Raw genomic sequence first — 26,553 nt, forward strand, 5'->3', positions numbered from 1 at the left:
TTTTTTACAAGAGTGTGGAAACCTCCCCTAGCATACGTGTTTTCAAAACCTTTAGAGAAAATCCGAAAGATAAAACTTAAAGAGAACAATATCTGATAGCGGTGGACTTGAGCTGTCACATGCCCATTAATTTAACTGTTGTGTTTACGTAGCAAACGATGATCGAGGCTCTAAGGGAATGCTGTTGGCCCCTAGTTTCGGAATAAGAACCCTTTGGTTTAACGAAATAGTTATGAAGTTTGCAAATGAAAAAAATGTGCTCGTGTTACAGAGCTGTACGCCATCACTGCTTTATACCTCTCTTTTATCAGTAGCATCGATGACTACAAATAACTGCCATTGATAAATTACTACGATGTGTTTGCAACTTGTAATATTGTCATCGTCACAATTCAAGACGTCACATCACAACTCAAAGATATTAATTATATTATACGAAAGATGTTTTGGCTTTGGCCTAAAACCAAAAGGCTAAACACTAAACCCTAAATTTGTATGCCCACAATAATTGGGCGAGACATGGTTGAGAATGAGACAGATGCTTAACGGGTGGTAGGTTGAAAAAGTACAAATAGAATTATTTCAGAAATTCAAAAATTCAAAAATTCAAAAATTCAAAATCTACTTTACATAAAAATCAGTTTGGCGGGGAAGACGCTCCCTGGTGGCGCGTGGTGGCATTCAACTGAGTCGTTTTGAAGTAATTAAAGAAAGTAAATCTTTTCAACGTAAAAATAGTGGGAGAAATGGAGGATAAAGCGAGCCGTTAAGTGAAACGGCGGTTAAAAATAAAATAAAAATGAAAAAGAAAAAAAAAGGGGGGTGACGTGTCGGTAACGCTATAAATATCTTGCTCAGTTTAACATTTCAATTTTTTTCTGGGGTTTCTTTTTTGAGAGACTCAAGTCTACACCTGTTAGAGCGGGAACCCAAACAATGCCTCTGCAACTTCGTTTTTTCTCTGCCTGTCTCTCTATCTTCTTCTCTCTTCTCTGTTCTTAGGGTTTCAATTTCAAATTTGATTTCTTCCAAACCTTTTGATTTTGCATTCTTTCTGCTTGCGTTTCCACTTTAGCAACCGGAAAAATGAGCCTACGCAAGGGCTCTAAGGTTTGGGTGGAAGACAGAGATTCTGCTTGGGTGGCTGGTGAAGTCATCGAGTTCGGCGGTAAACAAGCTCGAGTTGCAACTATTACTGGAAAGAAGGTGATTTCCTTCCACATCCTTTTATTGTGCGACTTTTCAGATTTTTGAAGCGGTAGGAAATGATGTTCTTATTGTATTTTTTGTTTTGTTAACTGTAGGTCTTGGCTCTTCCTGAGAAGCTTTTTCCGAGGGATGCGGATGAGGACGAGCATGGAGGGGTGGATGATATGACGAAGTTGACCTATTTGAATGAGCCTGGGGTGCTTTATAATCTTCGAAGAAGATATTCTCTCAATGACATATATGTAAGATGTTGTTAAGCAGTACTTTGATAGGTAGATTAATCAGCTGTTAGTATGAGTTTTGTCTTTAGGATATTAATTATGGTTAAATGTATATTTAGCTATAATTTATTCACGATAAGTTAACTTCCTAGTTCTTTTATCACAAGGAGTAATAGTCACATAAGAGATTGGGTTTGAAGGTTCTTTGAGTATTTTCTTCTCAGTAGTCCCCTGTCTGGCATGTGAGTGTGATTTCTGTTTTGATTTAATGACTTAAGACCACAGAGTTAGCATCTCTTCGATCCGCGGAATGATGTTAGTGCTTGAGTTTGACAAGCACGACTTTTATTTGCTAAGATGTCATCGGACATGACTATTGAAATACTTATATCTTTGATAAATGTTGGATTCCCAATTTACTTTTGAAAATTCATTTATATAGCTCTGTTTCTATTTCTATCACAATGTGATTGTACTCCAACTATTATTCTAAATTTTGAAATATAGAGCTTTCTACTTGAATCTTCTTTCGGTTTTGTTAGAATTACCTTCAACGTTATTTGGGGCCATATTCTTACATGTCATGCTCGGCTTTATCTTGGCTTATAGGGCAAGGTTTATGCTAAAAGAGTAGGAAAGCCTAAAAGTGAAAGAGTTATTTTTTTCTATTTTTTAAATATTTGCTACTTGTAGTGTTTACAACGTCATCACTGTTCAAGTTCAATCCACAATCATGGAAGAATCTACTCTGGACAAATTACTCTAATCTGCCATTGTAGTTTTTCAGATGCCTTGTTTAAGTTAATATATTTTGGCATCATTGTAAAACCTTTTGTGAATTAATATATACATAATATATAATATATATTTTTTGTCTTTTGTTTCTGTTAGACATACACAGGTAGCATTTTGATTGCTGTTAATCCATTCACAAAGCTTCCCCATCTATACAATGTTCACATGATGGAGCAGTACAAGGGAGCACCTTTTGGGGAACTGAGCCCCCATGTTTTTGCAGTTGCTGATGCATCCTATAGGTAGGTCAAGTTGTAGGGAAATCAATTTAATTGATACCCGGATTATATGTGTGTGTGTTTTGCAGTTTCTAATGCATCATCAACCATTTTCACATGATGGAGCATTATGAAGCCCTCAATTATTTTCTTTCATTTTTTCAGAGCAATGATTAGTGAGGGTCGAAGCCAGTCAATATTGGTCAGTGGAGAGAGTGGTGCAGGGAAAACCGAGACAACAAAATTGATTATGCAGTATCTTACATTTGTTGGAGGTCGAGCGTCTGGCAATGACAGAACTGTTGAGCAACAAGTTCTTGAAGTAAGGGTCCCTGTCTGTCAGTCCAATTCCATATTGTTCCATTTTGGCAAAGATTTATATGTAATCACAATAATCTTACTATTTTTATTTGTTCTGGAGGTGAATTTTATTTAGCTTACCGGTGATTTTTGTTGCGAAGAAGATATGTTAAATATCAAATAGGTTTTGGATGGACGTAGTAAGTCTGATTTTGCATCATTTTATTTTTCATTCCAAAATTATAAATTGCACATTTACGTTTAAATTCTAGGTGTTGATGTATTTGTACTTTATTAAGTCTGCTTTCCTCATCAAATCATAGTAATAATACTCTGTTAGTTCTGGCTTTCCTCATGGTTTCAACGCGTTCAATTTTTGCCCCATGCAGTCAAATCCTTTGCTGGAAGCATTTGGTAATGCAAGGACAGTTAGAAACGATAATTCAAGGTGGAAAATCTTTTCTTGAACTTGTTCTTATTATTTACTTTTTCTCCAACCATCATTGGTCCGAGTATCATTTATGCTATACCATTCTGAAGCAGACTCTGCTGGTTGTGAATCTTTAACCTACTACATCATACTAGTCTGTCACAACAGGCCTCCTAAATCTTGAAACCCTGTTAGATTTTCTCCATCACCTACTGTTTATTTGTTGTCGAAGAGATGTACTGTTTTATTCTCTTTAATTTCATGCACACATGAATAGGAATGCAATGTTGCTAAAGGCCAGATCACTAAGTACTTTGCTGCTATTGTGTATTTTGTTCTTTTTTTTTTTTGTATATCATAGTTTTGTTGCCTATCTTAGGTTATATCTATTACTTTTTCTTATAACTTGTCAATGCAATACCTTCACTGCCCCGGTGCTTGTTTTTGTTGATTGCTTCTATTTGGGGAAAACCTGCTTGAAGGCTTACTCTGGATAAAAACTATATAATTTTGAATGATGGGGACATTTACTTATCTGAAGTTATTTGGAAAAAGCATATGGTATAGCTCCCAATCTTAGTGAACAGAATAGTTCCAATACATGGATAATGTGAATAATTAGAGGCTTTATGTGCAATTCTTGTTAGTCTGACTGTACTGTTTTGATGCTATTTGCTGATGTGTTAATTTAATTCAAGCCAAGTTGTTTTTACTTAAATAATTGTTTTGTTCTCTTTTGATCGCAGTCGTTTTGGGAAGTTTGTTGAAATTCAGTTTGATACGAATGGTAGAATATCGGGTGCTGCAATTAGAACTTATCTTCTAGAACGTTCTCGTGTTGTGCAAATTACGAACCCTGAGAGGAACTATCATTGTTTTTATCAGCTATGTGCATCTGGCAGGGTAATACCTTTCCCGTATTCCTTGTATCTCTTATCATTCTGTTGTTTAGCATTGTCTATCTTTTTATGTTTTCTTCTCTAATGTCTGTGCTATTATGCTTGTTTTCTTAATATAAATATCGTATTGACAATATATCATGCTTTTTGATGTTTAGCGTGCTCTCCGTAAATGTATATATATTCTGTGTATTCATGTCTAGGATGCAGAGAAGTACAAGTTAGACCACCCAAGTCATTTTCGATACTTAAATCAAAGCAAGACCTATGAATTAGATGGAGTGAGCAATGCTGAGGAGTATATTAGGACAAGGAGGGCAATGGATATAGTTGGTATCAGCCATGAGGATCAGGTTTGAAAGGAATATAGCAGTATGAGTTTTCCTTGTCTTTTCACGGTAGATTATACAAGGCACAAGCTCTTATTGTATTCTGGTTCTATCATCTTGTCAGGAAGCTATCTTTCGTACCTTGGCTGCAATTTTGCATTTGGGGAACATTGAGTTTTTGCCTGGAAAAGAACACGACTCTTCCGTCTTGAAGGATGAAAAGTCTACCTTTCATTTAGGGGTGGCTTCTAATCTTCTCATGTAGGTGATTGTGGGAAGCTTGGAAAATACTTATCACACTCTACCTTATTACAATATTTTAAATTCAATTGTTAGTTATTTTTGCCTATCTTTTATAGAAACCTTGCTTTTAATTTTGTATATAAAGGCAAGGTTTGTGTCAAGGACTTTTAACTTTGTATATAAAAGCAAGGTTTATAAAACCTTGTTCTTATTAAATTGAATTTTGTGTCTAATAAAAACCTTGCTTTTAATTTTGTATATAATAGATTTGTTAATTTAAATTTTTTTTGAGTAGGTCAAGGACTAAATTGAAAGTTCATAGATCTATAAGACACTAAATTATCAGTTTTGGGATGTCAACACTAATTGATCTTTTAGACATAAAATTGGACCTATTTGATACAATCTTGAAAGATTAGAAACTAGACTCAGTCATTTAGCCAAAGAGAAACCATGACAGCAGGCATGTATCAATGCACTCAACATTATTCCAACCTCAAGCAACTCTTTCTTTTTCCATACTCCTTCAAACAACTGTTCTCCCACATGTACCTCCATAATCCTTCTCATAGATGAGTTCTCAAAAGGTCTATGCTATTCTCAAAAAATGCATTAGATAGATCATGGTGTGGGACTTAAGTTCTAAAATTGGGAAATCTCTTTGGTTTGCTACTTCACAAGCCTACTACCCTTCCATTTCCCAATTCCTAGAGCAGTTGAGTTTGCTTCTTCCCAAGCATCAACACTCTCTTAGTTATTGCCATTGCAACCCATTAGCCTTTAGCTTGCCCAAAATTCTGCCCAGCCTCTAGGCCCTTCAATTTTTGTAACTTCATTTTAGCTTAATTGATGATTAATGTTTGATAGTTGTGATTAATTTGGATGATTGTGTTACATGTGTTTCTCCAATCACTTTTAGGACTTGCATCAGTGAATTTTTTACTACAATCTATTGCTTCTTTTAGGAATTTTATGATAATATGAATGACTAATTCATTGTTATTGATGTTCACTTTCCTTCTTGATGTACTTGCTTTTCGGATTGCTAAATATGCATTCTCACAATTAGGTGTAATTCCAACCTCTTGGTCTCAGCCCTTTGTACTCGTTCAATTCATACTCATGAAGGAATTATTGTCAAAGCGCTAGATTGTGAAGGTGCCGTTGCTAGTCGAGATGCATTGGCAAAGACTGTTTACGCTCGTCTGTTTGATTGGTGTGATAGTTACTGCAACTTCAATTTTTATTGACTTTTTACTCAAATTATGATGAAATCACATGCTTTTCATGTATTGGCATTTGTTTCAGGCTTGTTGATAAGATCAACCGATCTGTCGGACAAGATCCAAATTCTCAATTTCAAATTGGGTTATTGGACATTTATGGTTTTGAATGCTTTAAGGACAATAGGTAGTTCCTTACCCTTAACCTTATTTCCTTACATTTTGAGTTACACCATCAGCCTTGTGATTTATTTGAAAATACTCATTTCATGGTGCATTGAATGTGAAATAAAAAAGTTCATTTGTTTTGAACTTTATAAATTCTCATTAAAGCTCATTTCATTTGTTTTTTAAGTTTATAATTTTTTGGCATTTTAATGTTGAGAGTTTTTTTGTTTAACTAGCTATATTCTCTCCTCTTTACTTGTTTACTTTTGTCTTCTTTTTTTTTTCCAAATACCTTCAATAATTGTAATATATTTTGGTACTGGCATCTGTTTTGATGGGGAACTTCTTGATTAAGATCTCAATTTGTATAGCATGATGTAGTAAGTGAAAAATGGTGTGAAATATTTTGAATCAGTAGACTTTAGGAAATCTTGGATGAATTGAAGCAACGTAGACTTTATGAAATCTTGGATGAAGTGAAGCAATCCTGCAATCTGTGGTTCTAAACATGGAACTAATATGCATTCTTTTTTTTTATAAAAAACTGAGAATAGCTTTTATTAATCAAGAGCCAAACTACACATTAAGAGAGAGGAGATTGGTATTAAATGTTAAATTCTCTATGACAAAATATTTGGTATTGTGGGACTTATATATGCCATTTTGAGTTGGAAACTTAAGCTTATTTGCCTCAGGTTATTGTGATTAATTTGTACCTGAGCATTTTATGTAGCCTAGTGTAACTTTTTTTTTTTGCTTATATTCAAAGATTTTCTTGTTGGGGCTGCTGGCTTTATTTTTAAGTATAGATCTTTAAGTTTATTTATAGTGCACACCGAAGTACATATCTTTATATACTTGCTGATGGTAATAGATACATGATTGTATCTTGGGTCTCGATGGGAAGTTATCAGCGTGTTTTTCAAAAAGTGTATATATTTTTTTTGAAGAGGCGAAAGTAGACATAGTAGGTCTTTGTATTTCAGTATTTCTAACAATTGATGGAAGTTGCTTTTACTTCTGTTCAAGAACTTAATAGGATGTTTCTATATGGTGCTTTGAGTTTCTTTCCAGCATGAGATCTTGATGCTTGAAGGAATTTTTATGTCTTGCATGGTTCCCACCCTTATAACTGAAACTTGACTGTTGATCAGCTATAAAGTACTCTACACTGCTTCTTTTGAAGAAATTTTTATGTCTTGCATGGTTCCCACCCTTATAACTGAAACTTGACTGTTGATCAGCTATAAAGTACTCTACACTGCTTCTTTTTTCGTTTTAATTGTATATTCCTCATGCATCCTTTTAGCTTAGAAAAGTATTTTTCTGGTCTTCTAACAGTTTGAATCAAATACCTACCCAGCTTAACAACTCAAAATGAACTGTTTTTGTGATCACAGTTGATCTTTTTGATTTGAATCAAATACCATCATTGTTATTCATTGTTATTCATAACACATTCATTTTGTATAGTTTTGAGCAGTTTTGCATCAATTTTGCGAATGAAAAGCTTCAGCAACATTTTAATGAGGTCTGCAGCTTTGTAATTGTTTTTTACATTACGCTGATGATGAACTAGAATTTAAACTTTTCCACTTGTTTCAGCATGTGTTTAAGATGGAGCAGGAAGAGTATAGCAAAGAGGAAATAAATTGGAGCTACATTGAATTCATCGACAATCAGGATGTGTTGGATTTGATTGAGAAGGTTTTCCCCTGGTTTCCTTTGAAGCCTATTTTTTCATTGGCTGATATCTAGGTTATTATAGTTCAAAAAAAAAAAAAAAAAAAATATTAGGAGAAATAAAAAAAAAATAATTATTTGGAGTTTAACTGTATGAATTCTATTTGGTTGGGGACGGAAATTGTGCGCATAGTCGGGTTGTAAAGAGTGAAATTAAGAATGATAGGTGTTCTTGACTTCTATATCTTATCCTCATTTTCATGATCGTCGATTGCTTATTGCACTTCTGGTATTTATTGCCAAATTAGTGGCTAATTTTCATGTTGATTGAAATCCATATTTTTAGTTTAGAAAACCTTTCCGTTGCACATATTTCCCTTTAACTGTCTTCATTGTTTTTTTTTTTTTTTTTTTTTTTTTTTTTTTTTTTTTTTTTTTTTTTTTTTGTCTTTNGCAGAAACCTATTGGGATCATTGGTTTGCTGGATGAGGCTTGGTACTGTTTGAGTTATTCCTTACCAATTGGTGCAAGTTAGCTATAAATCATTCTGCTGCACTTTATCCTTATCCTCGTTTTCCTTTTCATGCAGTCTGTTTCCAAGATCAACTCATGAAACATTCTCAACCAAATTATTTCAGAACTTTCATACTCACCCAAGGTTGGAAAGAACAAAATTTTCAGAAACAGATTTCACTCTTTCCCATTATGCTGGAAAGGTGTGTAGTATTATGATGTAAATATTTGATCTTATTGTTTGATGTAAATACTATTTACTTCATTTTGATGAGGTTTCTGCCTTTTTCCCCTTCCTGTAGGTCACTTATCATACAGATACCTTTTTAGATAAAAATCGTGATTATGTTGTGGTAGAGCATTGCAGTCTATTGGCTTCTTCTAGATGCACTTTTGTTGCTGGCCTTTTCTCTTCCGTTCCAGAGGAATCTTCAAGATCATCGTATAAATTTTCTTCTGTAGCCTCAAGATTTAAGGTGAGACTTTGAAAAGTTTTTTCAATTTATATACCATGTACTAATTCTTAGTGTTCATAGTGTTGGTAGGTTGAAGCTTTGCTATTGATAATTTGGAGGTAATATATAGGAAAAGATTTAGAGTTATTCGAGGAAAAATGTTACAAGCCATTTGGACAATAGCCTTTTGTGTTTTTTGGAGTTATTCAATAATGTTACTATTTGCCCAAGTAGAAGACAGGATGAGAATGGATTTTTGCATGTAAGCCATGCTTTACGTCCTTTCATACTAATACAAGTAAAGCTATAACTAGAGTGCCATAGTGTTTGGCGGCTTTTTCTTTGAGTAATAGTACTTGGATGAACCTTTTCATTTGAAGAGTGATGCTCACTGCAAGGCTATATTTGCTATTATATGGTTTTTTTGCCGTCTAATGTTCTGATCTACATTTTTCAAATTGCGGTGCTAACAGCAACAACTTCAAGCACTTATGGAGACACTGAATTCTACTGAGCCCCATTATGTACGCTGTGTGAAGCCAAATTCTCTTAATAAGCCCCAGAAGTTTGAGAACCCAAGCATTCTGCATCAATTACGTTGTGGGGTCAGTTGCTAGAAATTGATATATTTCCCTTTTCAACATACAGATAAATACATGATTGAACTTCCTGTGTTTACTTGAGTGGCATTTTTGTAAACTATTGGCTGTTTACTTGGTGAGGTTGATTTTAGTTTCCTATGTACGTTAAAATGGGATTTTATTTTTTATCTGTTTAAACTCTATATGTTTTTTACCTTATATCTGTATTCTAATAGTCAGGTTTTTGTAGGTGTTCTAAGATGCAAGTTAAGTCCACTTTTTATTTCGATCATAAGGAATACATCAAGTGTTTTAGGATTGAGCTAGTATATCTCAGGTTTATAGTCTACAAGGATTTGCATTGGAGTCTTTTTCTTCACTGTATTAACCCAAACTCATATTAACGGTAAAAAGTTTGCATGGGTAAAATGGTGGCAAAGGTGCAGTTGCATTGGAGATCCCTTTTCTTTTTTGAACTTCAATAAATAAACGGGGCGTGCATATGAAATCCACCCAAACCAAGACCACTAAAAGATTAGAAAACACTTTTGGTCATGATAAAGACAAAATAGTTTAAAAACACTTTAGAGAGAGCTTTTGGTTTACATCTAGCTTGGAGAAGAGATTGTATCCCATGATTGAGAAGGTTCTCTTGTATTTGCCCTTTTGTGAGAAAGGGCATGTGCTGTGGCAAGCAAGATTTTTTTTTTTTTTTTTTTTTTTTTTTTTTAAGCATTTGGCTAGAGAGGAATNATTAGATTTTTAGGAAGATTGAGAGATCCAATGAGGAGATTTGGTAGGGGCTCGGTGTAATGCCTCCATATGGATGTTTGTTAAGTCTCTTTTGTAATTATGATATAGGTTTTATTTTGTTAGAGTTGAGCCCCTTTTTTAGTTAGTTCAGGGCTTCCTCCGCTTTTCTGTGGGCTGTTTTTTTTTTTTTTTTTTGGTATGGTGACCTTGTGCAGTTGTTCCGGAGACACTGTAACAATATCTTTCTGAGATAAATTTCTAGTTGTGGCTACAAAGATAGAAATAGTGAAGATCGTGAGTTGTGATAACAATTAAGAAACTTATATGATGTAGACTTGAATATTGATGTCTTGGTTCTATGGGTTGTTTTCTTCATATGTTGACTTTGTTTTTGTCTGCTATACTTGCATGCAATTTGTTACTTGGGTTAAATGCAACGATATCATGTAGTCCTTGTTTTAATAAATATTAGGATATGATGTAATTTTTCTTCACTTGTTTGATTGAAGGGTGTTTTGGAAGCTGTTCGAATAAGTCTTGCAGGTTATCCCTCCAGAAGAACTTATACAGAGTTTATTGACCGTTTTGGTTTGTTGGCTCCTGATTTATTGGATGGAAGGTTTGTTTTATTTTTATCTACTTTATTTTGATACACTTTTTTGATACATTTAGGTCCTCTTTGATAACTGGTAATAGTTTTTGGTTTTCCATTTGTAAAAGAACAAAAGAATCGTACATGTTTGATGACTGATTTTATTTTTATTTTTGGATAATAATCAATTTTAGTTCAAGTTATAAGGACAAAAGATAAAATTTAGAACGGTAACTAGATATAGAGCAGAAATGAAAAGCTACAAAGGGAGGTTATGTTTAGCGAGGAAAGTTAGAGACTTAGAGGGTGAGAGATGTGTTATATAGAGATTAGCTAGAGAGAGAGTGGGGAGCAAGAGGTGTGTTATACTTGGATTAGTTAGAGAGAGTGAGCGCAGTGTTAAAAAGAAATTTTAGAGAGTAAATTTAGAGAACAAGACATGTTAGAGAAAAAAGTTTGGTTAGAAGGAGGGGGAAAATTTTATAAAGAGAAAAGTTGGAGAGAGAAATAGAGAGAAAGATGAAGTAAAGATACGGAAAGAAAATTTATTGAAGGAATAATTTTAGAGAGAAAAAATGGAAAAGGAGAGTGATATGTTGTTGAGGGAAAGATGAGTTAGTGGGAAAAGTTAGGGAGTGATAAGGGAGATTGTGTATAATAGGTTCTTGAATTTTGAAAGGTGTGTCCCTAACTTTTCAATCAATTTTGTGCCTAACAAATCCTTGAACTTTTAGTTGTGTCTTAAAATTTCATGAACCTATTAGTTACATAATTGAAAGTTATGACACTAGTTAGAAACAAAAACTTTTGATATGTTGGTGTCCTTGAATATTCAGTCTTTTTTTTTTTGTTAAGTTTGGTGCAACTTTTGTTTTTGTAGCTACGATGAAAGGTTGATAACAGAAAAAATTCTACAAAAGTTGAAGCTAAAAAATTTCCAGGTAAGTTGCCATATGAGTGTTCTTGTAGTCATTTCCTTTATTGAATGGTCGAATGAGTAAGTGAATATGGTATGAATGCGTATATGTGATACATCAAGGAATAATTTAGAGAAGTTGAAAGTTGAGATTTGTTCAGGGAAGTAATCTGAAGAAAGATTAAATTAATTACAAGTTAAGTTTCTAAATTTTTAGGGTTGTGCCTAATAATATTTATTAAAATCCATTACCCTATTGGACACAAAATTTGAATTGACAATTTAGGAATCTATTACACTCCTAAAGTTTAGGATCCTATTGGATGTCATTCTGAAAGTTTATTGACTAAATTTGTAATTTAACCAAAAAAAACATTATTATGCTATATCGTGATATTTCTGTGTTATATATTGTGCTTTTGATCGTTGTATTCATACATGTGACTTTCCTGAATTTTTTAGTTTAAACAAACATGCAGCTGTTGAAATGTTTGCCGATTCTTAAAATTATTATTATATTGTAGTTAGGTAGGACCAAAATATTTCTTAGGGCTGGTCAAATTGGCATTCTGGATGCTCGAAGAGCTGAAGTATTGGATAATGCTGCGAAGTGTATACAACGCCGGTTACAAACATACCATGCGCGCAAGGATTTTTTATTAATGCGTTCTACTGCAATTTCACTTCAAGCATATTGCAGAGGTCATTGCACTTGTTTTCATTTTCTAATTTATTCATTCTTTGGAGGTCATATGCTTGGTTGGGCTTCTCTATCCTATTCATATGTTTGTGATTGTGAGCATGTTCATGTCAAGTTTAAGAGAGTTGCATTCATGGAGTTGAATGGCTTTTTTTTTTTTTTAATAATTGTTTTGCATGGATTACTCATTACATCATTCAAATAAGTTGACTTTACCATGTATTCAGCACGTAACAATTACCTGTCATTGTATTTGATGCCAGCGGGCCCCATAGATATTTTATAAATTCATATAGTCACTGAAATCTGGTCTCCAGCCATGCCCATTCCTTTTGTTACTTCCATAACTTCTGGTTAATGGGTAGCCTTTTTGTTTTTTCTTATTTGTTTGGACATCTGCTGCTGTTATCAATCTTGATATCTTTTTTGCTTGTTAAGAACGTTAATTTAATAAACTAAAACCACCATAAAGGTCACCATACCATACTTGAGAGAGTAAAGAGGAGAAGAGATTATGTTTGGGAAAGAAAGAAAAGTATTAGCACTTGTGAGGTCGGAAACTTTAGAAGCGCTTCATATGGGGTTTTACCATTAACCCCTACTTCTTAATGTATAACTTGTCAGATAATTTTAAATTTTGATCTATTCATTAAAATTCATTTGTGTGACAAATCTTGCTTTTAAATTTTAATTTTGTTGCAACTTCAGGTTGATTGGCATGAAAATGATATAAGTGAGTAAAGTTCACGTGTTTTCAAATTGAAATGTAGAATAGCTCCATGAAAAGTTTGTTGGTTGCCCCATGTGACACGTTCATTAAATTTGTTTAACCATTTGTAATGTAGGCACTGGTTGATTAGTTACAGATCCCACTTAGTTTATCAGTTCTACTGTAATTTCATTTTAATATTAATTGCTTAGTGTAACAGTCCAAGCCCATTGCTAACTGATATTATCTTCTTTGGGCTTTCCCTTTCGGGCTTCCAAGGCTTTAAAACGCGTCTGCTAGGGAAAGGTTTCCACACCCTTATAAAGGGTGTTTCGTTCTCCTCCCCAACTAATGTGGGATATCACAATCGACCCCCCCTTCCCTTCAAGGCCCAGCGTCCTCGCTGCCACTCGTTCCTTTCTCCAATCAATGTAGGACCCCCACCAAATTCTCCCCTCTTCGAGGCCCAGTGTTCTTACTGGCACACCGCCTTGTGTCTACCCCCTTTGAGGAACAGCCTCCTCACTGGCATATTGCCTAGTGTCTGGCTCTGATACCATTTGTAACATCCAAGTCCACCGCTAGTAGATATTGTCCTCTTTGGGCTTTCCCTTTCGGGCTTCCCATTAAGGCTTTAAAACGCGTCTGCTAGGGAAAGGTTTCCACACCCTTATAATAGATGTTTCATTCTCCTCCCCAACCAATGTGGGATATCACACTTAATGTCTATTTACAGAAAGGGGCAATAATCTGCATCCTTGGATATTTTAAAATTAGCTACTGTATCTACAATATCTTGTAAGTTACCATCAGCACCAAATAAGCTACTAAAATGGCAGTGATGGGATCATGGATGATATGTGTAGGTCATGGGGGTTTATAGGCAACTTGGCAATAGTTGGATGATTGCACTATATGTATTGTTTTTTTAAGCTGGTTACTATTTCATTTTTATGTTCTTACTTGCAAACGTATTATTGCTATGATGGTTTAGTGATGATTAATTTTATTTGTAGGATGCCTTGCCCGAAAGTTTTATGTTGCGAAACGACAAAGTGCTGCTGCCACTACGATACAGAAATATATTCGCAGGTGGTTCTCCAGGAATACTTATTTGGAGCTCTATAAAGCTACTCTAACCGTACAGTCCAGTATTCGTGGTTTTACAACTCGCAAAAGGTTTTTGCATGATAGAAGAAATAAAGCTGCGATATTAATTCAGGTAAATAAAATGACCTTTACTGCTAATCAATGCTATCTGTATTCCCCTCCCAGGTTACTCTGATGGGCTGTGTGGGCGCTTCCACAGAATAATTTTTGGGAACTTTTTAATTTAGCTGTTTTAAATGGTAAAAACTGATAGTCCCTTCTAAAATACATGAAATTATTGTTTACGAACACAGTTTTCCCAGTTGCTCTGGGGAAAAAAGGTATCAGTGAAAACAATGCTAGGGAGAATAAGTTCTAGAAAACAGCATGTTTTGACCAAAAAAAACAAACCTTTTGTTTTAGAAAACAAAAAATAGATGGTTCCTTTAAGAAGTCAACCAACGAAGACCACCACTTTGTACTGATTGAGTGTTATATATTGTTCTTTTCATTGGCACACCGCACATATGACTTATGAGTCAAAACCTTATCAGGTGGGAAGGGGTTTCACGTACCATTTATTTTTATGCCATGCTAGTATGTGTGTTGATGCAAGTGGCAGAAGCTGCTTGCATGTGCAAACTTCGCCATCTGATTTGGCAAAGCTATGGCCTGTGGGATTGGGATTTTCAAAAGCCATGTTTTCAATGAAAAGTTAAAAATCCTTGTACGAGGAAGAAAATATGATTAACAGACGGGAACAAGGGGGGGATTAGATTGGTGTCCACTTTAACCTATGGTATAAAGCCTACAAATGGAGTTGTCCTATCATCTGATTCCAACTCCAACGCAATCTTGATGGAAGTAAATAGATAGTAGTAGATATTAATTTTTGTGACGAAAGTGAAAGATTTTTACTTCTTGCTTTTTTTACCTCTTTGTGCCTCAATCCATCGACTTTGATTGCATCCGTTGGACATGTGATTTTAACATGTTCAATTTATTAAAAGTGAATTTTTATTTGTATCTGTCGAAAGATATTTGTAATCCCATATTAAATAAGGAAAGTAGTTGACAATTTATTTTGTTGGATTTATGTAGATTTAATGACCTAGTATCTAGTGATTATTATTTAGAGATTTATTTTGATTTATCTTATCTTGTTATGATTGATTAGATTTAGTTCCCTCTTTTATAGTATAAAAGAGACAGTATTTCTCTAAGTGAATTAGCTCAGCTAATTCTGATTTGCAACATTGTATCAGAACCTAAAACCAGACCCTAACTCAATTGGTAAAGCCTTCACAGCAGTTGATTATCCATCGTGATAAGTTTCATTCAGAGTCTTTCATTGCCATCATCGTCCAATTTTCATTCAGATTGTGAGGAAAAAAAAAAAAAAAAACCTATGATTTGGATCTAGTTCATACTACCTCAGCCCACCGCAAGCCACTGCAAGCCCGAAAAACCATCTATTGTTCTGCAGGCTTTCCATCAGCCTAAAAGCAAACCCACCACAAGCCATTGCAAGCGTAAGCCACTGCATTTTCCAATAACCACCACAAGCCATGGCATTTGTGAAATCCCCACAAGCCCAATAATCACCTCGGCAATTTAGCCACTAGAAATTTCAAACCAACAGAAATTCCAGCCCACCAGCCGATTTTCCTTTTTCCTCTTTTTCCTTTTTTTTTTTTTTTTTCCTTTCTTTCTTTCTTCTGTCTTCCACAAGAATACTTCCGCAAGTCCAGCCGCAAGCAAAGTCAGTCCATATTTGGCTAGCCATTAGTCACAAGCTCATATCCAGCTGCAAGCAAAACAAGCCCACGGTCACTTCAACCACCAAGACCATCACTTCAATCATCACCATTATGCAAATCCCCCGTGTTCAAGGAAGAATTTTCCGTTGTGACTAGTCATTCTTTCAATCATCATTATAAGACATCAAATTTCGAGATTCAGATTTGAAGTATTCAATAATGGAGGGAACCAAAGACGTTAGAGGAAGAAAAGAAGGCGATAAAACTAAGATGTCCAAATTCGTCAAGGCTGGACTCCAATTCTGGATGGAAGAATCGAACGGTACTTTAAGAAAAGTCACTACGGAAAGCCTACTACCGTAAATTATGAGTCCACCCATACTGCCGCAGAGTTACCAACTGAGCTATGCACTCCAAGAGGAGTGAGCATGAGACAGGTGAGCAACGCCTGTGGAAGTGCTCCAAGAGGATAGTATGCATGAATTATGTGCTCTCACAACTTCAACTAACGAATGTGTTGACAAAAGAACTCCATAACCACTGATAATTTATTCAGAGCTTTCATGGCTACCGTTTGACAAATTTATTTGGAGCCTTCATAACTACCATTGACAAATTGATTTGGAGCCTTTATAGCTACAGTTGATTTGGAGCCTTCATAGCTAATTTATTCAGAGTCTTCATAGCTACCGTTGACAAATTTATTCAGAGCCTTCATAGCTACCGTTGACAAATTTATTCAGAGCCTTCATAGCTACCGTTGACAAATTTATTCAGAGCCTTCATAGCTACCGTTGACAAATTTATTTGGAGTCTTCATAGCTACCGTTAGAGTCATGTCTTGATGTTGAAGACACGTTTTCAAAGTTGTGCAATCAATATTGCACACAAATGGATTTATTTAGATTTAGTTATCTAGTATCTTGAGATTATTATTTAGATTTATTGTTACCGAGTGACTTGAAATTTATTTAGATTTATCATATCTTGTTACCTATTGATTTATTTCAATTATCTATCGATTTAGATTTATTCAGCCTTTCTCCCTATAAAAGAGAAAAACAGCAAGGTAATTCAGACTTGCAACAGTATCATTATTATTATTTTTGGTTTGCTAGATTTATTGTTATTTTTAGTTTGCTAGATTTATTGTTATTTTTAGTTTGCTAAATTTGTTCTTAGCACTGTAAATCTTGATCGGCATGTATACTACTAGTCATGTTTATTGAACACAATAGGTTGTTCTCACTTATTTTTAGTTTGGCCCTACTATAAATGGTCTGTTTTTTGTGTAATGAAATCTTAGGCTCAATGGAGGACATTCAAGGTTCGTACTGTTTTCCATCGCCACCAAGCTTCTATTATTTCAATACAATGTCGATGGAGGCAAAAGCTTGCAAAAAGGGAACTTCGAAGACTTAAACAGGTGAATATTCAGAAAGTATCAGATGAAAGTTAAAAGTATTATGAGAAATACAGGATTTAGGTTATTTTATATCTTAAATTTCATCATTGCACCTTTTCTTCACCTTTTTTGGCAGGAAGCTAATGAAGCTGGAGCATTGCGTTTAGCTAAGAACAAACTTGAGAAGCAGTTGGAAGATCTTACGTGGCGGTTGCATTTGGAGAAAAGACTGCGGGTAATTTTAGTTACCTTGGGCATTGGTTCACTTATTTAATTTAGTTCCATTTTTAGTATAAAAATGTCTGTAAAAAGGTATATGTAAATTTGTTTTTGTTTAGTTATGTATCTCAGAAGTTTATGTTCACAATGTAGACCACAGAAATTAGATTAATGCAAAGGTTCTCATAACTGTGGATTTTTTATTTTTATTTTTTTTGATATGCAGGCTTCTAATGAAGAGGCTAAGTCAAACGAAATATTAAAATTGCAAAAGATGCTTGAATCTTTGAGTCTGGAGTTAGATGCAGCTAAATTTGCTGCAATCAATGAGTGCAACAAAAATGCTGTTCTGCAAAACCAAATGGATCTGTTGGCAAAGGAGAAGTATGCATTTGAAAGAGAAATTGTAGCAGTAGTTGAACTAAAGAAAGAAAATGCTTTCCTCAAGGTGAGCTGTGCAATTAACCTTTCTGGTAATATGGTTCTGTTTGTGTTTCTTTGTATTTATTTTCTTCTGTCATGATTCTTGGTAATATCATCTTTTTGGTATTTCCACCAATTGCAATCAAGATTGAACTGTTAAAAATTCATGTTGTTCAATTTTTGGAGCAGGGGTGATTTCCAAACCAAGCATTAATTCAATGTTCTTTTGTTACAATAGAAAATACTCCCTACAGGATTCCTAGTGGTGGGTGGGACTGATAAAATTTGACAATATCTAACAAATATTAATTAGAACATGGATGACCCGATCATTTTAGATACCCATCTGTAAACTTGGCCAAGACAAAGTCTAATTTAAGATTGAACTAACCCGTAATGATGGTCAACCTGATTCCAACATGAAACTGGTCAAACCTCATTCGAATGTTACTGGCCTATATGGACACTAAAATGTTTCATATCTTTGCAATTCTTTACAAATAAACCGGATACCTAGGTTTCTAATCGCAAAGTTGGTAGCCTACAAATATAGTTGAGGGGCGTTCATTGAGTGAGATCATAGATTAATCGTGAGTGTATAGACAAAGATCTTTGATCAAATCCTGATCAAGAATCAATAAACCAATGTCTCTGATTACTTTTATCATTTTAAGGAAAGTTCCATACAAGCTGTGTCTAAATTATTGTGAACTTAGAAAATTAATAAATGACTATGTTGCCGGTGTATGGCTTGAATGCTAAAGAACAATTTGAACAAAACAGAATATCAAGTATCAACAGTCGGTCAGCCTCATAAATAGGATTTGATAGAACTTCCTGAAGATACCAGAATAGTATAGTTATGCCCTTCATGTTAGCTAACGGAAGTGGTAAAAGTGGGACTTCAAAGTTTAATTGCAAACGAGTCAGAGTAGCAGTGTATGTGAACCAAAAGACAAGGTTATAGTGGGCGGAATCATATTCTTAGAAGCCAAATGAACAACAAAAATAGAGGGGTATGGCTGAGACTTAGTTATTTGATCATTTTGCTCATTTAAATTGGATAATTTTACTCTTTCGAGTGTTTGTGGATTTCCAATGTTAATTTCAAATTGGTTGTTCATAAATCCTCGCAGAGTGCTTTGGATGCCCTGGAGAAAAAGAACTCAGCTCTGGAGGTTAAGCTTGTTGAGGCACAAAAGGATGGAAGCCACACTGTTGAAAAGTTGCAGGAGGTTGAACAGAAATGCACTAAGCTGCAACATAATGTGAAAAGGTGCTATTCTTGAATCAAAATGTTAAATGTTAAAAGTTATATTTGTGTATCACTTGAGTTTAATGACATCTCCCCTTGTTGTTTTTGGCTTTGCAAACAATTTTATGGCAGGTTCTTTTTGGACTTGTATCTAATTTGCTCCTTACACTCCAATATTTGTTCTGATTCATCTTTTCCTACCTCACCTTAGTTCTTTTTCTGCCCTTGTTTTAAAATATAGTCTCGAAGAAAAACTCTCAGTTTTAAAGGATGAGAATCACGTATTGCGGCAGAAAGCCTTAAGTGCAACTCCGAGGAGCACCCGACCCAATTTTGTAAGGGCATTATCTGAGGTAAGACATTTTGTGAATAATACATGAACAATCCCATATACTAATTTTATTTTCCCATGAACTATACTGCTCTTTCATTTGATAATATGACTTTTGTTTCATGACTTAGCATGATCATTGATTTTTCTGTGAAACAGAAATCTTCTGGTGCGCTTATCCCTAATGCTGACAGGAAAACTCTCTTTGTAAGATAATATATATACAGCTAAATATCTTTTTTAAATGGTCTGATTTATTACTCTACTGAGTTATCCTTCTGAAAAAAGGAGCATCTTTACAGGAGTCACCAACACCTACAAAACTGGTTGCACCATTTTCACAAGGCCTTTCCGAATCACGACGAACAAAATTAACTGTAGAGAGACACCAGGTTTTTACATGTTCATTGAATACCGAGTTTTGAATTTAAACATTCCATCCATGAAAATCCAGGGAAAAAATATTTGTGATAAGTGGTAGTCATTTTAAACGACACATAGTGGAACTTTTTCCATGAATGATGAAGAGTATACTTCCTTTACAGGAAAACTATGAACTCCTTTCTAGGTGTATTAAAGAAAATTTGGGGTTTAAAGGTGGTAAGCCACTGGCTGCTTGCATCATCTACAAATGCCTTCTTAACTGGCATGCCTTCGAATCAGAACGAACAGTTATCTTTGACTACATAATTGAACGAATAAATGATGCCCTCAAGGTTATTCTCTTGTTCAGTCTTTGACATCTCTCTTTACTACCTCGTGTTAACAATACATTAGTTTGATGAAAGTACTTAAGCTGTGTCCTGTATTTATTCCAAATTGATTTTTTTACTTTGCATCCTAGTTTTAACTTTTAGTCTTCAAATTTTTTTATAATAACTCAGGTTGGGGATGAGAACATTGCCTTGTCATATTGGTTGTCAAACGCTTCTGCATTACTATGCCTCCTGCAAAGAAATATAAAGTCAAATGGATTTTTGAGCGCAGCTACTCAGCGTTCTGCAGGTTCTACTGGCTTAGCTAGCAGGATTTCTCAGGTGAGCTGTGTGCCTTATTTTTGTTCTTGGAAAGTAATTGCCGAGGAGTTTTTGTTCTTTTCTCTTTTTATTAGTTGTTTGGTTGGGATGGGAGAGACATCTTTTGATGGAAAGATAAATGGTTGGGGGATGGAATGCTCTACTTTTTGTTCCTTCGTTTATTCCAATTGTTCTCAATGAGGAATCATTCAGTAGTTTCTGTCTAGTCTCATCCTTTGTCCTCCCCGTTCATTGGGGTTCCATTAAGCTTTGTCCAATAGGGAATGTTGAATGTCATTGTTCTTCTATCTTTGCTTGGGGAATTTCACTGTATTTCTGGGAAAAGGGATGTTCAACTCTAGAATCCTAGTCCTTATGAAGGGTTTGTGTAAATCCTTTTTTCTTTGTGTTTTTAACCCTTCTCCCTTGGCTGACTCTATCTTGGTCTATTTGTGTAAGGTTAAAATTCCTCCTTGTCTAATGGGATTGTTGTGTTGTGTCCTTCGTAGGAGGACGATTGAAGATCTTAATTGCATTCAATAGAGTTGTGATTTTGCCTACACTATCTGGAGTTGCTTTTTTTAGGAGTTGGGTCTTGGCTTGGCAAGATATATAGGGGATGTAGGGTGATGTTTGAGGAATTCCTTCTCTTTCCTCCTTTTGGTGAGAAACAAAGGTTTTTGTAGGAAGCTAATGTGTGTGCCATGTTTTCGGGGCGTTTGAGAGTAAGGAACAATATACTTTCTAGAGGGTGGAAGACGTCTGGAGCAAGCTGTGGGATTTGGTTAGGTTCTATTTGTCCCTTGCGCTTCTGTGACTAAGCCTTTTATAATTATCCATTAGGTTTCATTTTGCTTGATTGGAGGCAATTTTTGTAAATTGTCTTCCTTTATTTTTTGTAGGCTCTACGTTTAAACCATCTTGTATTCTTTCTTTTTTTCTCAATGAAAGTTCGGTTATTCATTGAAAAGAGAAAAAAGTAAAATCATAGTTATGGAATAAGTTTTGTAGTCGTGACCCTTCAACACTTCCAAGTTTAAAGTTTGCAGAATATGATCAACTGGGATTACACTAAAATGTTCATCATCTACATTCAAAAATTGGCAATGAAGGAAACTCTAGTCCATAAATGTTTCTTCAAGCTATCCTTGAAGATCCCTCTTCCCTTTGTTTCAAATGCTAAAAAATATTCCATATTCCTTGCCCATAAAACCTGAGTTGGTTGTTGTAAAATGTTTTTTTGATTTCTTGAAAGAATTCATCTATGGAAAATGCAAACTACCTCGCTAGTATGGTTAGATGTCTAATTGAGACGGCTTTTAAGTTTTGTTCTCAAGATAATAGTTGAGTTGCAAACATGAGCTTAGTTCGATGGTAGAGTTTGAATGGTAGAGTTTGAATCCCTCGCCCTACGTGGGATGTAATATTTGAAGAAAAATGTTAGTTTAGGTGTGCACATGTCTCCATACTTTTTCATGGTGCAAATCATTTCTTAAATTTAGCATCTCAACCTAGTTGAGTCCTGCCTTATCTTCCCTTCGTCTTCCCATGCTTTATTATTATTGTTGTTGTTGTTGTTGTTGTTTTAATGAAAAGTTTGTTTCCTCTAAAATAATTGCATCTTGTTTAAAATTGCCCTATCTTGGGTGAGAAATAAGTTAAAACTAACTATTTATTACCAAAATCTTTCATTTAAAGTTTGGACAATGAATGTTGAGAAAATATGTTCGACTTCAATGCAACTTTCTTGTTAATGATCAATCGAAGCTTAAGACTCTCAACTCAAAATGAATTTCTGACTTCATCTTAAAATGATCGCTAACTCTGTTGTCTTTCTCTCAAACAAAGTAAAATGATCACTAAAGTTTGAGTTGGAAGGTAAACTAGGAAGACAGAAGAGATTGGAAAGTCTGTTTTCTTTTTTGGACGTGCTGTAATTCTCTTTTATGTAGATGTTATTTTACATTTAACTTAATAACAGTGGAGAGATTGATTGATTCTTGCCAAGTGGTTAATAAATTGACGTGGTTAGTTTCTAGCACTCTTATAATTGCTTGTTCAACTTTGGTGGAAGTTATATATATATATTTTTTCAGCTGAATCTTGCTTTCTTCCATGTCAGGGACTAAAATCACCCTTCAAATATATTACTTTTGAAGATGGGATTTCTCATCTTGAAGCAAGATATCCGGCTATATTGTTTAAACAGCAATTAACTGCTTGTGTGGAGAAGATATTTGGCATGATTCGTGATAATTTGAAGAAAGAATTGTCTCCTTTGTTGAGCTCATGTATTCAGGTCACTGCTCTGTCCCTGAATGATAAACATGATAATTTTTGCATTACGGGCTAGTGAAAGAATAAACGAGAAAAGGCTTTCTCTAGCTCACCAGCCTTTTTAGGATCATGAACCCACTTGGTGAAATATGAACTTGGAGCTAGTTTAAACACGAGTTGAGTTTTATGTTGACTAAAAAGCGCTAATTTGGAGTTCATATCATCTTATTTATTTCAAGAATGGTTCATGGGTTGCTTGGCTTTTGCTGGTTTTATTTTATGATATTTTATAACACTATTCATAGATAAATTGGATTATCTTTGTGCTCTTTGCCACTGAAAAAGTATACTTGTTCTCTCAAATTGTATTTTGTTCAATTTGTTTGTACGTTTCCCTCAATTCAACGTTTTTAATTGTCTGCATTTTTAATTTTTTTTCATGCCGAAATAAAAGTTTGCATGGAATGTTTTTGAGAGTAGATTTGAAATGAATACTTTTCTTACTAGCACAAAAGTGATTGTTAAATGCTTAAAATTACTTCTGGTTTTTCTTTTCTTTATCCTATATTTATGGTATTTTTTGCATGCATATTTTGCGGTCTTAATACATGGACCCAGTTTCTTTTCTTTTCTTTTCTTTTCTTATATAAATTCACTATATTCTTTGACATATCGTCTTTGGGGACAGCCAATGCATAGTTTCCATCTCGTTTATTCTCGTTGTGTTTATTTTAATTTCTAGAATTTTATTTTTCAAAGTCGTTAGGCAAAGGTATTGCATAACATAACATTTTTTGTTTATTTGTCAGGCGCCCAAAGCTGCACGAGTACATGCTGGGAAGTCCTCTAAATCGCCTGGTGTTCCTCAGCCATCTACAAGTAGTCCATGGGACAACATAATAAAGTTTTTGGATTCTTTGATGAGTCAATTACGTGAGAATCATGTATGTCTTTGAAATAATCATCGTGGTGTTTGATTTGTTTTATTTTTAAACTAGAAACAAACATTTTATCTTAGAAGAAGTTCTAGAATACAAGTGAAGATAACAAGCAACCGAACCAAAAAAGGATAGAATGCTAATGTACAAATGATCTAAACTTCACGTGTGAATCATGTATGTCTTTGAAATAAACCTGAAATGCTTACTTTTGAGGACCTTTTCAGTTTCGTTTCTAGCGTTAATACACAACAAATATTCAACTTAATATTTAAACTTTTATGTGAAGGGATGGACAAATGTGAACTTACTAGTCATGAATTTTCTTACTTGAAAAATTCTTTGTCAGGTGCCGTCTTTCTTCATTCGTAAATTGATCACTCAGGTGTTCTCGTTCATCAATATTTCTCTTTTTAACAGGTATGTGATTTCATTTTTTGGTCCCCTTCAAGGCTGTGACAAATTGTTTATTAAACTTGGATGTGAGGCTTTGTTTGTTTTGTTTTGAAGCCTTCTTCTACGACGTGAATGTTGCACGTTTTCAAATGGGGAGTATGTGAAATCTGGTTTAGCTGAACTAGAGAAGTGGATTGGCAATGCAACAGATGAGGTAGTACATATATATATTATAGTCTGGGTTGACACGATAATTTCTCGTCCGAAATTTAACGCTGAACTTATTTTTTGAATGGAAATTGTAGTATTCAGGGACCTCTTGGCATGAACTAAACTATATAAGGCAATCTGTCGGGTTTCTGGTATATATGCTTCCTGGACTCCCTTTTTCTCTAGTCGTAGGACTGAGGCTAATTTCAATGCCATTTTACATTATATGTAGGTAATACATCAGAAGAGAAAGAAATCACTTGAAGAGATAAGACAGGATCTTTGCCCTGTATGGTCTTTACTCTTATTCGTTTGTCTCACTTATTTATTGACTCGTCAAAATTTTTATTTTTATCGTCCGATCTCAAGGAATCATTTCTATTGGAATTCGGGTTTTCTTATGTATGAGTACTGAACGCAGGCATTGACTGTGAGACAAATTTACCGCATTAGTACTATGTATTGGGATGACAAATACGGCACTCAGAGTGTGTCAAACGAGGCAAGTGTTATCTCCCATTTGTAGTTTCTTGGTGAATTTACTTTCTTGGCGAACTATGTAATTGATATGGCATGGCTTTAGGTGGTTGCTCAAATGAGGGAAATTCTGAACGAGGACAATCAGAACTTAACCTCAAATTCATTTTTGTTGGATGATGATCTAAGGTAACTTTCTTACTAAATTTGAGTCATTTCTCTCCTAAAAGCTTGGATTTTTTATGAACGGAGTTAGTTTCTTCCTGTTTCTCTTAATATTACATTAATAATTCTTGTAATCATTATATGTTGATTGCAGCATCCCATTCTCTACTGAAGACATTGATATGGCTCTTCCCCCTATCGAACCTTCAGACATCGAACTTCCCAGTTTCCTGTCCGAATACACCTGTGCACAATTCCTCACCGAGCAGCAAAAGTAGTCAGTTAGCTTACCACACACGAACAAACGATCATTCTGACGGAATCTCATCCTTTACCCACCTGGGTTCGACTAATTGTTTCAATACACAGCGCAAGTAAATCTTCTTTTTCTCTACTTGATATGATCTTTTGTTATATCGTCAAAAGCCTCACTGCTTATGCCTGTGAGATCTGTTCGAGTCACGCATGCTTTGAATCTGAGGTCGAGATTTGTCGATTGAGAAGCAAGGAAAGCCGATTTCCAACATCGCTCAAGCATTGTGCAGATGAAGAGACTGGTCTCTTTTCTCCATTCATTCGATTTAAGTAGCTGGTACTATACAGAAGTAGGAAATGGATAGTGCTAGGAAGGATTCCATTGATGTGCAGCTGACTGATTTTTTTGAATTTGTAAATGTTTTCACTTTGAATCCATTCGTTGTATTATGATGCTGAAAACAGCACGGTATGTAAATATATGTAAACCTATGACCCTCCCAAGCTTCAGATTGAGACATTGTTAGGTTCTAATGTTAGATTTTGAACATTTGCTAAATGTTCAATCAGTGTAACCTCTGAACGCTTTTTTTTCAAATGTTCCTTTAGTTTTAATAAGTTTTTCTAAGGTTGATATTTTCTTCGGGTTTATATATAATTTTTTTTATTATTATTATTAGGTGCGAGATAAAACCTTTACAAAAAAAACTACGAATAATTTATGTTCTTGAGTATCTAATACCCAAGTCAGATGAACGATTTGCATATCGTTGTGGATCTCCACCCACTAGAGTTTCCTTTGGCTTTGCCCTACTCAGCATAATTTACCGTCTTTTGGGTCTCATTATGTATGTTCACACTCAAGCATTCTCAAAAGATTAAGGTTTGTCGATGGTGCAATCCATAAAGGGATTCTACCAGCAAGCTTTCTGAACGATTTGCATATCGTTGTAGACCTCCACCCACTAGAGTTTCCTTTGGCTTCGCCCCCCTAGCATAATTTACCGTCTTTTGGGTCTCATTATATATGTTCACACTCAAGCATTCTCAAAAGATTAAGATTTGTTGATGGTGCAATCCATAAAGGGATTCTACCAACAAGCTTTCTTGTGTGTTACGGGTTTACTTGCACATGTCATGTGAATGGTCTGTGTTTCAAGAAGGGTTAAATGTTTATATATTAAATTAGAAGGGTTAAATGTTTATATATTAAATTAGAAGCTGAGTACTTAATTAATCGATGTATTCTCATCAAATTTAATTTAACTTGTGATTGGTTTGGTTTTAACATATTTCTATCAAGAATTTTGGTAATTGATAGTTCAATCTAGGATCCCATAATTATTGTTCTTGGTACTTGTATTTTCATTTTAGTCCACTGGCTCAATGTTCTTCACGTA

The 26,553-nt window shown here is 34.7% G+C and overlaps 1 protein-coding gene across 1 annotated transcript; it reads left to right on the top strand.

Moving 5' to 3' along the window:
• Window positions 1-877: 877 nt before the first annotated feature.
• Window positions 878-25,768, top strand: LOC111492089 (myosin-15). The gene is made up of 38 exons (XM_023141274.1): window positions 878-1,206; window positions 1,305-1,451; window positions 2,322-2,467; window positions 2,609-2,765; window positions 3,133-3,191; window positions 3,920-4,076; window positions 4,276-4,425; window positions 4,526-4,662; window positions 5,714-5,860; window positions 5,953-6,054; window positions 7,509-7,566; window positions 7,641-7,742; window positions 8,176-8,213; window positions 8,308-8,434; window positions 8,534-8,707; window positions 9,160-9,291; window positions 10,530-10,639; window positions 11,493-11,553; window positions 12,053-12,230; window positions 13,954-14,159; window positions 17,093-17,212; window positions 17,328-17,426; window positions 17,637-17,858; window positions 18,970-19,109; window positions 19,330-19,441; window positions 19,579-19,626; window positions 19,722-19,811; window positions 19,965-20,135; window positions 20,304-20,456; window positions 22,558-22,734; window positions 23,522-23,656; window positions 24,000-24,070; window positions 24,161-24,260; window positions 24,352-24,408; window positions 24,489-24,545; window positions 24,678-24,758; window positions 24,840-24,922; window positions 25,053-25,768. The coding sequence occupies exons 1-38, from the start codon at window positions 1,087-1,089 to the stop codon at window positions 25,174-25,176; spliced, it is 4,548 nt and encodes a 1,515-aa protein (XP_022997042.1). The 5' UTR covers window positions 878-1,086; the 3' UTR covers window positions 25,177-25,768.
• The last annotated feature ends 785 nt before the right edge of the window (window positions 25,769-26,553 follow it).

Source organism: Cucurbita maxima, unplaced genomic scaffold (genome assembly GCF_002738345.1).
Source record: "Cucurbita maxima cultivar Rimu unplaced genomic scaffold, Cmax_1.0 Cma_Scf00017, whole genome shotgun sequence".
Lineage (NCBI taxonomy): Eukaryota > Viridiplantae > Streptophyta > Magnoliopsida > Cucurbitales > Cucurbitaceae > Cucurbita > Cucurbita maxima.